Raw genomic sequence first — 14,296 nt, 5'->3', positions numbered from 1 at the left:
CCAGATCTGCAGTCACCCAGGAACCATTTAGAATAGAGAGTTGGGACGAGGGGGCTGTGGATGAGATGGGTGGGTGGGTGTGGGTGTGGGTGGGCTGGGTGGTGGAGGTTACATGTCTTTACATTCTCATCAACATAAACAGAACAGGTCAGAGTTCAGACTCAGCAGTCGGCCGTCACAGGGGAAGCACAGTGAAGAGAATCTTTGGGGAGGTTAAGGGGTCGTCTGTATGGTGAATCTGTTATTGGTCATGTGACAATATGGGGGAAACACTGATCACGTGACCATATATGGGCAGGGGAGCAGCCGAGACGCGGGCGCCGTAAGAGGGTGGCAGATGAAACCACCCAACAAGAGTCCAGGGGGGGCACCGGGAACAAAACACTTTGAGCCAGCCGCGCCCTGCCCATATTTATACCCAGTCTGAACAGTGGTCCCAAAAACATATCTATAGACTTTACAAATATATGTATGCGTAAATTACAATGTACAAGTATCTTTTCAAAAGTTTTTCTCCATAGTGTTTTTTTAAACCCTTTCAACCCACATATACATATTGTATTTTTTGCCACTAAAAATGATGAGTTGCATGTGTCACTTTGGGACTCTTCATAGAAAAAAATGATTAGGTTTTTTTTGTTTTTCTGCTCAGGCAGCAATCTTTACCTGATTCTGTACAAATGTATTATTCTATGTCTCTTTTTCTGCTTCCTCCAGCCAGAGGTTTCTGTTAATGCCCAAGAACAAACATCTTCAACACGACTATAGCTACAAGTACTACTGTTAACACTGATTAGAATGGAAATAAGACTAACAGAGGCCCAGAGAAAACTCAGACTCATAATAACAATGAAGTTGGTCAATTGCCTCAGTCATTCACATTATTGTTGCATTTCTTTCTGTATCAATATTGGAAGACAATTTACAGTATTCACATCTGACTTCATGACTTCAAATGAAAATTATATAATATGAGGGTTAAAAAAAAAAAAAATACAGGCTCTCATTCTCCCACATATTGTGCACACTCATGCTTGACACAGTTACACACAGCTCACTGACAGTCCCAGCGGCTGTGCATGGAAGAAATTCACAGTAAAGGTTGTCAAGATTTGAAATTAAAGTGAAAAAAGAAATAATATGAAATTAAAAAAACGCCAAACAGAACACGGAAATCAAGATTTCATTCCAAATTATAATGTTTGCAAATACAGCTAGCCTGTAATAACGCTAAGAATAATCACAACAACAATTTGACATTAATAATGATCTGGTTAAATTAGCAGTAATATTGCACAAAAAAATATGTGAAACATTTTTATAATAGCCCAAGGTTAATTGCGTTTGATCATTAACAAAATAAATCATTTCTAGCACATTAAAATATCAAAATAGTTTTATTGTGAAAGTTCATTGTTGTTGTTATTATCACTCTGTTATTACTCTTCATCTTTTTGTTCTCAGTGAGATTGAGTAGACTAAATAACAGTGAACATGGAAGGGAGAGATATACTGTTTCATTTGTCTGTCCTCCTACCTCTATTTCCTGTTGAGCCACAGAGCTCCTCTCTATCTGTCCTCTTACACCTCTACCCATCCTCTCTTTTCTCTCCCTTACTCCTCACCTCCCCCTATCGTGCCCTCTCTTTACACAGGCGTTGTCTTCCTATTGAGGGTATTAGAGTTGCTCTCCCTGTCTCCCTTCAGCCTGTCCAGAGTCCCCATCCCTCGCTCCCTGTCTACTGTGGATGAGGTGAAGGGTGGAGGCCCGGAGCCCACAGAGTTGGGCATTGGCGCATTTGAGTTGGAAGAATTTGAAGGATTGTGGGACTTAAGCGAGGGGAGTGTACCGCTCATCATCACTCCCCCTCCACCTCCATCCTTTGGGAAGCAGTTGTGGAGCTGGTAGAGCGTGGCCCTGTCCACCGTTCCATACATGGGCGGTAAACCCCCCAGTTTGGGGTCACGGGACAACGTGTAGAGAGAGATGTCGCCTCCAGCCAGGGCCGTGTGGGAGCGAGAGTGGGGGTTCGGTAAAGTGGACACTGAGATGGGGCCCTGGGAAAGCAGCGCAGATGGGGGCAGGCCAAAGTTCTTGCCCCCGCCTCCTCCTACAGGCGAGGGGTCTCGGGAGCGGGAGGGGTCAGTGGAACGGGACGAGGAGCGGGATCTGCGACGGAAGCGATAGCTGGGCAGGCGGAGCATGGCGTGTGTGGTGCTCTTGAAAATGTCGGTGCGCGAGCGGCAGCGCAGCTCCTTGTTCTTCTCGATGTAGATGTTGACGGCCAGCACCCCGACCATCTCGGCCATGATAAAGGACAGGCCTCCGAAATAAAAGGACCAACCGTAGGAGTACTGCCACTTCTTATCCTCATCCTTCTTAGGAGAGATGTCCCCCAGTGCAGCCGAGATGTACACGATCACGCCAATTATGTTACTCAGACCTGAGAGAGTAAAGACATATAGTGTTTATAAAAGAGCTGAGTAGACTCAGAAAGACCAGCTTACAGTGTTAATGAAACATTTGTTTGACGTAATGATTTGTGACATTCTCAGTAGAGACTACTGGCACGATGGGGAAGGGATGGTGAATGTAAAAACCTCTATTAAACTGACAGAATAGTCTAAACATAAGTCGACACTCTGAAACAAAGCATAAAAACTGTTATGGCATGTGATGTTCTCCAGACAACTGCTCACACACGCAGACATACACTTCATGGAGACAAGCGAGCACATGTACTTATAATATACACGGATGCACATACCTGCAGCCACAAAGAGGATTCCTGCCCCCAGGATGATGTTCCTTTTGCTCTTATAGAAACGACTAGCAGCGATGCACACCCCTCCCATCAGCAGCAGGATGGCACTGAGGATCGGGAAGATGTTGGAAGCCCTGACTACCCCTGAGCAGAAGATAAGAGTCATGGTAAACAGCAAAAACAAGAAAGGTAACAACAGGACAATAGGACAATATCTGACTTGTCTTAGAGTTATAATTACATTTTTTCTGGGAAGTAACGCAGCACTATTGTTTCTCATTTTATCTTCTCACTGTTCACTCTCCTTCACTCACTCACCCTGTCACAGCTGTAGAGTAACTGCTAATGCAGACGACTGCTGATGCTTGCTGCTGGAGGATTCAACTGGTGGCTTTTATCGTGAGGCAGTCACAGCAAACACAATGTATTTATCAAAAATGCGCCTATGAACGAGGGAACAGTCTATTTCCTCAACAACTGTTATTACTGCCGCTGCTGTGTGCGGCCGCAGCATCAGATTGTGGTTATATTTTTGACTGATGTCTCTATTAAAACAGGCTTGGTTACACTTTAAAAAATAATCTAGCAGTTGTTTTTCTGTTGTATTTTTTGGTTTGAGGCTAGATGAGGAGGCAAGAGGCTGAGTAACAGCCACAAGAAAGGAAAACACGGTTAAAGTTAAAGCTCCATTCAAACACATAATACTCAGTGAGGAAATTAATTACTTAAGTTCTAGGCACATGATTGAATCAAACCCTTCCCATGTGGCCTTGTGCTTTCAGGAAGTCTGCCAACCATACACACACATGCACAAGTGAACACACACACACGCAAACACACTCTTCTCTCATCTAGGACAACTAGGCCACGGGAGAGAAAATGCCACCTAAATGCCAGCAAAATGTCTCTGCAACATTGTAAACAGAACACAAGCTTTTCCTTATGGATGCATGGGCACACATGTAGCATAACATGGAGAAGAAAGATACCACTGCAGGGCACTGGGTACAACTAGGGCACCCCCATCTCTCATCACTTTCTGTGCACATGCTCGTGTGTTTATTTCTTGCTGAGATTATCGTCTGAGGAGTGAGCAATAAAAACACAGAGCTTAACAGGTTATGGAGAGCAGGTTTAGGCTTATTTTCTCCTCGTTTCTCTGCTTTGTAGCAAAAGCCTCCTTCTCCCTCATCATCCGTGCCTTGTAACGCTGCTTTCAACTTACGTAGGACGTACTCTGCCCCGTCATGGTCAAAGTCTGCATCCTCTGGGAAGTGGTTGATTTGAGAACACACTCCTCTCTTCACTCCTGGGATATAAGAGGAGAAACAGCGGTGACCAGACACAACAAAAGACAAGAACTCATAACTGCAGCCTTAAGAGGAAGAGAACAGCAAATATCCTCCAGAGAGACAAACTGATTGACACCACAACACAGTCATATCTGTGCTAGAAAAATCCTCCTTTTTACTCCAAGCATATATACAGTATGTGCCTGATGATAAACTTCAACACATTGATAAAGAACATCACTCAAGTTAATGGTTCTTCTAGGAAATGGAGGTTAGTAACATCACATACACACATGTACAAGTACAGTATATACAAGTATGTAGACACACAGGCAGACAGACAGATAAGTACCCGCTGGGGTCTTGCATGTGGACAGACAGACGGACGGAGGGATGCACGCACGACGATGACAGCACACCACTGTTGCTGATGGATGGATTGTGAGAGAGATGGAGTATGGAATGAAGAGACACAGACGGAGGGAGAAACGGACAGATGTGGGGTGAGCTGGTCTCTTTCTCACAGCTCTTATATTTCCACAGGTTGGTCTGTAAAGAAACAGATGGAGGTACAAAGGAGGCGGGGCATCAGTTGAGCCACAGTGTTAGTAGCCTGAGACACAGGTGAAACATGCCCTCAACTTTTTAAAAACAGTGGCATGAATTCATAACTTTGACAGACTCTCTCAAGTTTCTAAAACCCCAGTGGTGACAGTGGTATTTCAGAGCCTTACTGTATGTCTTTAAGTCAAAGTACCAGTGCACTGATGAAAAAAATGCATATGTATTGCAGCTAAAGGTTCTGCATTCATAATCCTAATCAAATGAATGTGTAGAATATGCACATGCCTAAACACATATCAAAGTATTAGTCCAGGCCAGAAATAAGTATTTATTTCTATGCACACGGTGCATTTTTTTTACTGATGGCCGGTCAAGGTGGAGTCAAAAACGTTATATATTATATCAGGTAATTACAGTAAACCTAGTCAGGGTCATGCCTCCTGAAAATAAGATAAATTTGAAGGTTCTTGAGATTTTTATTGGAGTTGGAAAGGAGACAAAAAAAAGTTTATCAATGCAAATTTAAATTCATTTATAAAATATTTTTCGCTTCTCAGTTTTAATGATTTGTGATTTTCCGCTTCTCTTTTTAATGGATTAGTGTGATGTAATCTTTGCCCTTGAGAGTTTGTGTAACTCTCCATCACATTTCTAATTGTGTAAACGTATGTTAATGTATATTATTTGTATACATTCCAAATCAATAAAGATAGCGATAATATTTTTTTATCGCTATTATTAATCTGAAAGTAACTATTAATCCCAACTGTTATTCTCTTATTCATATTCTCTGAATGACCTGAATGAATGCGCTGCTGAAGATTTTCTGTGCTACAGAACAAAAATCCTACAAATTAAAGGAAACGATCAGTGGCAGGTAATTCAGTGTAACCCCACCTGCAGTAAACCTGCAAAGCTCTGGAGAGGACGACAGGACACATCTCTATCCCCAGCATAATGTGCCACCCACCCGCAGGCATAAATCTTTCAGAGCTAGCATGTCCTGCATTTCCACCCCAGCTACACCTCACTGCATCACTGCACGACTACTGAGCATCTATCTTGGCTGAACACTCCACAGACATCAAGGATACTTGACCTCTAAGCCATGCCAAGACACTGTCTGCTTTACTGCACCACAATGTGAGAGAAAAGACTGAAAGAGAAAAGGAATAATATGACAAGGAGGGAAAGAAGAAGAAGAAACCAGTGAAAGATGAAATGTAATGTTTGGGGGAGTGAGACAGAGGGATAGCAAGTGGAGAAACTGAAAGAGTGAGGCAATGGAGGGAGTGGGTGGGGGTGCACTGCAGAAGAGCTGCAAGGGCTAGAGCTTATCTCTAATTGGCTGCTTTGCTATCAGGAAGCTTAGAGATGAGGACAAATTAGCTTTGTACAATGACCAAGCACAGGATGGGCCGGGTCTGCTGTATGAGGAGAGCCAGGAGGTTTTTCCTGGAGACAGAAGATCCTCCACCTCCGTTTCTATGGGAGCAAAGGCACAGACCGCTAACTCACACCAGCCCGTTGGCTGTAGCTGCTTCACTCCAGCTCAGCCTTTCCTGTTGAGTGTCAGCCAGTCAGTGTAATGTATAATGACTTAGCAGCTTGTGTTGCAGCGACAAACTAAAGATGGAGAGATGGCTGCAGCCACTTTCTGTACCTTCTGCCACTGGGAATGAGAAGTTGGTGGGTGAACGTGGGCCTGTTGTTTAATCACTTTAATGAAATTACTGCAGCCTGAACCAAAGACAATGATTAATGGATATTTTGAGTGAAGGTTATGCTCCAGTATCATGTAATTTCAATGCAATTATGCAAAACTGTTGTTTTGCCACTATGGCATGGTCGAACAGATACCAAAAAAATGTGCATATGTTGATGCTAATAATGATTACTGATCTTACTCTAGTGTTGCGGCTTTCCAAGCTTCCAAGTTTCTGTTGTGTTTACAGCGACCTCACTATGCACCAACCTAGTTAAACAGTCCAATACTTGTCATAGCAGAAAGCCTAAATGCAGAAATATTTATTTCACACTGTGATGAAATGAGTGACCCTATGTTTTTTGATGATCTGTAATATAAGTAAATACATCTGCTGTCTACATTGGCAGTGGATAAATGGTCCAGCTGCTCTCGTCCTCTGAGCACCACTTCACAGTCACACACATCCTAACCCTCACAGCTCCATCTGAGCTATCCTCCAAGAAAAACTGAAGCAAATAGGAATGGGAGGAGCTATTGGCTTTGGAAGTGGTTTTCACCACTTTGATTTCCCATTGCAAAAACTTCTTGAATTCCTCATACCATAAAAACTTTAAGGAAGCAAACACCCATTTTCAGTGCATCCTGAGCATAGAAGGAAGATACAGTCTTTATGAATGTGTTGTAATCTGAGCTTTTCTGATCTTTGTTTGATGTGCATGCCTCCACAGAAATATATAGAAAATATAAGATTTATAGGACCGGATCAGAGGCAGACACATCATAGGGACAACCAAATCCAAATCATTAAGCTGGTGGACCGTCAAAACATCCACAAAGTTTTCTACCAACTCTGTCAGTGCCATTCGAGAGACTGGTCACAGTGAATAAGTCAAAGGCCGAATTTCTTTCCCAGTCCGACTGTGATGATGTAAATGATGTTTCTCACTGATGTGCAACTTTGGAGTTGGCTTCTCATTGCATATTATTTTGTGTACACTCGCTCGCACTTTTGACTTTGTCTGACATTTCATGCCCATCTGGGACATGGAAACGCTCCAACTGTGAGTTGTGTCATTTCATGTAAAATGCCCTACCACCCCACAACTTTATTCTCTGTTACCAGAAATAAGATGAATACAATTTGAAAGAACAAGGCAAGAGGATCTAGTCTACATGTGGATCCACATTAAGTGTTAAGACTGTTACCAGAGCCAGCCTACAGTCCTATGCCAGACTTCACTGCAGACTCTAAACTAAAATTAGCAGCATCGACCAAAGCAAGCTTGTTCCAACGTGCATCCCCATCACTCTAAATCCCAACAACAGACCCATAATATCTCCTTCAGCTTATTCTCTACCTTCCAGGCAGCATATCCTCCACAGTCCAGAGTGGGTGAGTGCCCCAGGGTCCTTCTTGTCCTTGTTGTGGGGGTCGTCCTGGGTGACGTTGGCTGTGCTGTTGCAGATGAGGGCACGGGAATACAGCCAGTAGTCCGTCCCTATTGCCACCGTCATCAGGCCGAAGGCAGCGAATGCCCCCACGGTGGTGAGAAGGATCTGGATCCCCTTCTCACACACCATGCCTTCAGAGAGAGAGGAGAGATACAGGCAGAAGGGACGGGAAGGAGAAGAGGAAGAAGGTGAATGTTTGGAAAGAGAGAGAATAAATAGGTGTTAGAGAACAAGTGTGTTTGCAATCATACACAAAGTGAAGTTTATCAAAGAAAAGAGAGACAGCCAAGGTTCAGGTGATATGATGAGGGGCAGGAAAAGGTGAGGGGCACCGGTGGGAGGGAGGAAGGGAGTTGATGAGAAAAGACGGGAGTCAGGAAGAGGCGGGTGTGGGAGGTGTATAAGTGGGTCTGTGATGTGTCCTTGGAGGAGAGTTGGATGACTCTGCTGACTCCGCTTAACAAGACAGAATTGATGTGAAACACAACGGATCACACCCTCCCAATCTCAGTCTATTCCATATTCATGACCCTGACACCGTTCTCCCCCTCAGTATCAGAAGGAGTGGAGATGAATACGCAAACACACACACACACACACACACACACACACACACATACAAACGTACATGTGCAGACACACAAGATGAAACTCTAACATAAGATTAATTTGAACCTGTTAAAAGTCGTCATGCAACTCGCTCACAGCTCATATTGTACATGTCTAAGTTGTTAGAAAACTTCCCTTCGTTGTCTATAGTTGCTAGATATTTTTTACTCCATTAACTTTCAAAAAGTTTGGGCCGTCGCTTAGCTCAGTTGGAGCAGGCGTCCCGTGTGCAGGGGCTATAGTCCTCGCTGCAGCCGGCCCTGTATCGAATTCCGACTCAAGCGGCCCTTTGCTGCATGTCATTCCCCCTCTCTCTCCTCCCATTTCCCTAATCTCTCTCTCTAATACCCTATCAATTAAAAAAACATGCTTAAAAAAAAAAGTTTCCCTTTCACGCTGAATAAATTGAAAGTGTTGGAGTTTTTAACATGTTAAAACAACAGCAGCAAAGTGTGACAAAGTGAGACTTTACCTGACGGCGAGTTTCTATCCTTCGACTCAATTTTGAAATCTTTCTTTTCCTCGTCAGTGAAGAACGTGCTGTCCCCTCAATCCGGACAGCATCCATCGACTGTTCTCACCCGCTCCCCTCTCTCCTTTTTTGCACTTGTTCCCTCTCTTTTGCCTCTTTCTGTTCTTCTCTCTCCTTAGTCTTCCTCAGTGGAAAGGTGGTGTCGGAGGAGGCTGCGGCTTGAACGGTCGTTCCGCTCTCTGTCCGTCTGCTGTTAGCAGGAAGCTTCAACCAGAGAGCCCATGGTCACTGCTCTGCAGCTGCACACAAAAGAGAGCAAAAGACAGACATGCAATGCATTTGATTAGTTTATTTACAGAAGTACTATCAGGCCAGATATGCTCATTGTCTTTATTCCAAACTATTTAAGTAGAAAAATCATAAGTGTAATCGATTTCTTGGGGCTTCGACTAGTCCTACCCTTTACCCATTTTCATGTTTGCCTTTGCTTTTACTGCCCTGTGTTCACACATAGAGGAGAAAGTAACCTTCTCTCATTGAACCGTCCTGTACAAATAAAGGTTGAAGGGATTTATTTTCACAATAAATCAACAGTTTGGACTAAAAATGTCAGAAAATAGTAATTTCTGCACTTCACAATGCTCTGATACCTGATGATATTAAGACTTCTAATCTTGTCCAACCAAAAGTCCATAAGGTGACATATCCCATAAAACCAAATAAGGCAGCAAATCCACATTTGAGATGCATTTAGACATGCTATGAACATGGCTCCAGGGATGACAGTGTCAGACTCTGATATTTCAACATCTGTTGGCTGGACTGCATACACACATGTTCATGTTCAGAGTTGTAAGCTAATCACTCCACTGGCTTTTTCTTTAGCACCATTAAGAGGTCAAAATTATGATCTGTTCAACACTTGATTTACAGACAGCAAATGTCAACATGCTAACGTGCAAAATTGAGATTTTGTGAACATTTTTCGCCTGCCTGCTTAAAATCAGCATGTTAGCATTATCATTGTGAGCATGTTAGCACCGTGTAGGCTACCTTATCATTGTACGCTAGCGTAATAGTCTCTGCTTTTTGGTGTTTGAAAATCACTTGAATTGTGTAGTTTACCATGAAAACAAACTTAATTGTCTGTCCCTCAGTTCAATGACCTGTCCTCCCAGCTGTTAATCCCGTTAGACTTTCATTATGTCAAACCACCATGCTGTTGCCGTGTTAAAACTAAAAATAGTAATTATAGTAGTGACAGTGTTACAGGCTAAAGACTGAATGACTCCAGAGCGAGTTGTAGCTCTACTGCATCTAGTCTGAATAAGAGGAGCAAGAGGGGGAGGCAGAGAGGACCAACCCGACATTGTTACCATAGCAACATTGAATTCCAAAGTCTGGATCAGCATAGAGCGAGGGGGGGCGGCGGGGAGAGGAGGAGAGGGGCAGGCAAGAGATAGAGGGAGAAAGAAACAGAGAGAGCAGAGCAGGGAGAGGACAGAGAAGAAAGAGAGACGGGAGAGAAAGAGGCAGAAACGAGGGGGATATTTCAAGTCACTAGTCACACATGAGTGTTGACTCTGAAAGCCCAGACAGACAGAGAGACAGGCAGACCAGTGCGCTAATGCTCTATCAATAGATTTGTGTGTGACCACTGCGACACAGATGCTCCCAGACACACACACACACACACACACACACATACACGTGCACTTATAAATACACATGAATACGCAGTCTTTTCTGGATACATTTTAAAAAAAATGTGCAGATGAAGCAACACCCATTATTCAGCAAACATTATTTAGCCGACATAATGCAGTGCAGTCAAGTTTGTTAATATTTTATGATGCAATATGGCACCGTGATCAAAATAGGTTACATCCTGTTTGCATTGTGAGACCCAAAACAGAGCTGCCTCAGAGACAGAAGGAGAGATGGAAGGAGAGACGGTGTGTTGTATGTGTATTTTTTTTTTATGCCCCCGTGTGTGTGTGTGTGTGTGTGTGTGCACGTTTCCAGAGCATCTGAGGATGGGTCTAGTCCAATCTTATTGAATCCCAGTAATGTTCCCCTCAGCTCCCCTCCATTAGACAGTTAGCCTCGTATCTCTATGTTCAGGCTCCTTATTATGTAAACTGTCAAATGACACCACCACTGTGCAGCTTATTTATACATTGTGGATTCATATGTGCAAGCAAACAAGTGAATGTGATTATGCATGTGTATGTGTGTGTGTGTGTGCAGTGCGTGTGCGTGTGTGCAGTGCGTGTGCATGTGTGTGTGTGTGTGTGTGTGTGTGTGCGTGTGTGCTCCATGACCTTCCAACCCTATCAACATACTGCCTCTCCCTGAGGAAAATACTTGTCCAGAAGGGGATTACACTATCTCCATGCCCCTAAAAATGTAGTATCTAGTGTGTGTGTGTGTGTGTGTGTGTGTGTGTGTGTGTGTGTGTGTGTGTGTGTGTGTGTGTGTGTGTGTGTGTGTGGTCTTTGACTCCAGTATTTAATGAATGACCTTAAGAGTAACCTACTAAGTTATTCCCTGTAGCAAAAACTCCCCTGTGCAGGAGATCATAATTGTCATTTAATTATCTGTAATTTCTTTTTTCCACCAATAATTAAGAGAGAGGGAACGAGGGGAATAGGACCAAGAGAGCGTGAAGGAACAAGAGGGCAGGAAAAAGACAGAAAGTATAAGAGTTTAAACAAATTGGTTAGACTAAGGGACTGTATCGCTGTATGGTGGTGGGCTGACGGTATGATAGTGTGAATTGCAGTCTGTGCACTGCAGGAAGGGGGTTTTGCATTAAATTACTGTTGTTGTTTTTTACAGGTTTTGGGGTGTACTTCTGCATCTATGAAAAAAAATGAATCAAACTGTTGTGGCTCCAGGGAGATGGTAAATTTAATAAACTGGCTCACGTGATGTCGCTTACTTACAAATCAAATGCATTACATTCAGTAAGTGCAAGGGGATCAGGTAAAGCAGTGCATCAAAAGAGCACAATATTATGCATGTTCAGGTGTTGGTGTGTCAGGAGAGGACTCTTGGAGGACGTGAGTCTTTAAGAGATTCTGGTCTGATAGATTGTTCCAGGAAGTGTAGGTTTGGGTCTAAAGACTACAAATTTGAAAAGCTCAGCAAAACGTCTGCAGCCCACTCCTCAGCTGTGCATCAGGATGGCTCAAGGCTACTGCCACTAGCATAACCCAGCCTCTCAGTGAAGACTTTGTGGAATAAAAATGACATTATCTCTGGTGGTGCTACATCAAGTTTCATTCTTTTCTGTTCATCATCAGTCCAATTATGTTGTAAAAGTACAGTGCTAAATCTGCAGAGCGATCCTCTAACAAACCTACGATTCAGACTTCTTCACTATGCCAGATTTTTCCCAATAGTGTCTAATAGCAATAGATTTGGGGTCATTTCTGGGTAATTTCAGATTTACATTGCTGGATCAAACATAGGACAGGACTAAATGTTTCCTTTTCCCATGAGAGAGGACTTACCCTTATAGTGTTGCTCGTATAGTGTGTTTCACTCAGACCAATAAGCTGCAGCAGGATGTACTGCAGTAACAAAGGCCAAGAGCATAGCTTTGGGAGCTGCAGGAACCATTACAGGACCAGGCTCTCACTTGTCAGAAAACTTCAGTTGTAATCAGATCTACCTGCGTGACTCATCGCCAGCATGACAGAAAACCTTACTTGTGTAAAATACAAGCAGACCCATTGAGTTGTGGCTCCAATAATGCAGTCATAAATCACACAGGAGATTTGAATTTTGTAGCAGCTGCTCCATTAGCTATTCATTGCATAAATCAACTACCAAACTGCTTGTTGAATAAATTATGACATTTGTAATAAATTTTTCCACACATGTGAAAGGCAATGGTCTTGTGTGGGCATGTGGGAATATTTCCACTGTAGATACACAACAAAACACCACCACGTTGAGCATCGCATGTCAGGGAGAAGAGATATGTCTCATTTCCAAATGACTACAGTCAGAATTGCAGTTAGTGGAAATGACATAAGCTAATGCTGATTGCTTGACCAAGAGAAGAAAAAAAAGCACTAGGCCTACTTGTGATGACAGCTCTAAAAATAAAAGCAGCGTATTCTATTCTGAGTGCTTGATGCCAGCAGTGAACATTAAGAAAACATGCCTAAATATTCAGAGCAGTGACCGAGATGATTTTCCTCCTTAATCATGAGAAAAATCCACACCTGAGCTTATTGCTGAGATCCCGCAGCTGGCAGACACACACCCACACACACACTGGCACAAACGTACACACACACACACACAGGTGCACAGAAAAAGATCAACACGCAAACAAACCTTTGGCATGCAAGCGCATATGCAGCCTCAAACCCCCACAACTGTCAAAATGATGACAATAAAATCATAAAATAGGTCATCTTTAAAAGGCACTTCAAAGCAGAGGAGAACTGCCATTAAGCTCATGTGAAGAGTCCACCAAGATCCTCAGACTGCATGTGACCAAGTCTCTGCCTGTCTGAGCAGAACAGCCTGAGGAGGCAGTGACAGTAACACCTTGGTCTAAGAGGCTCCAAAAATAAAGTGTCTCTGGATGACCTGACGCTCATGAACTCATGAACATATGCTTAAACACATGTGCACGTGCAACCATGCACATGCATAAAAGCACCCCATATTCACTGTGAATGTACTCTCCAGCAGTAGACCTAAGGTATACGGCACCTTAAATTCACGTTTTTTAAGCAGGAACAAATGTGTTGTTAATTTATCATTCAGATATGTATACAACAATTACCACATGAGGAGGAGGAAGAAATTTTCCTGGGGAAAAAAACAAGAAAATGCAGTAGCCCCTAATATAGGCTGCAGGGCTGACGCTAATAACGATTATCATTATTAATTAATAGTTTAATCTACAACATGTCAGAAAATTCACTGAAGGTTGAAAAACATGTCTGCTGTAAATTCCAACAGTCCAGCAAGGACAGCAACTGACATTTATTTCCATTATGTCTTAATGAACAAATTAATCATTTGGTCTGGATCAGTGTACAGTGAAAAAGGCCTGTTACGGTTTTCCAGGTTGACATCCAGACAAAATTTAAAATCATAAAGATCGTATTTAATTTACGTGACACAGAACAGACGAGCAACACATCCTCTCATGTGAGGTCAAAGGAGAATATTTGGTATTCCTGATTATAAACTACCTAAATAATAATGAGCCAATTACCAACGGTTCATTATTGCCTGGAAGCAGTTTGTCATGGTCTTGGTCATTTCTATATCTCAGCCCTATGCACTTATTTGTTTCCTTACTGGGAAAAGATGAGTGGATTGCTACTCTGTCTTTATGCTAAGCTTAATTAACTGCCGTTTGGCACTGGCTTTGTATTCCTTGGCTGGGCATGGAAACTTC

The 14,296-nt window shown here is 42.9% G+C and overlaps 1 protein-coding gene across 1 annotated transcript; it reads right to left on the bottom strand.

Moving 5' to 3' along the window:
• Positions 1–1,647: 1,647 nt before the first annotated feature.
• Positions 1,648–7,910, bottom strand: cacng8b (calcium channel, voltage-dependent, gamma subunit 8b; the record flags this gene model as incomplete). The annotated part of the gene is made up of 4 exons (XM_083989080.1): positions 1,648–2,444; positions 2,769–2,909; positions 3,991–4,074; positions 7,688–7,910. 4 exons carry the CDS (start codon positions 7,908–7,910, stop codon positions 1,648–1,650), a joined length of 1,245 nt encoding a protein of 414 aa, XP_083845206.1.
• Between the last annotated feature and the right edge of the window lie 6,386 nt (positions 7,911–14,296).

The sequence above is a fragment of the Trachurus trachurus genome (assembly GCF_905171665.1).
Source record: "Trachurus trachurus genome assembly, chromosome: 16".
Classification (NCBI taxonomy): Eukaryota; Metazoa; Chordata; class Actinopteri; order Carangiformes; family Carangidae; genus Trachurus; species Trachurus trachurus.
This window is presented reverse-complemented; position numbering and strand designations above follow the sequence as displayed.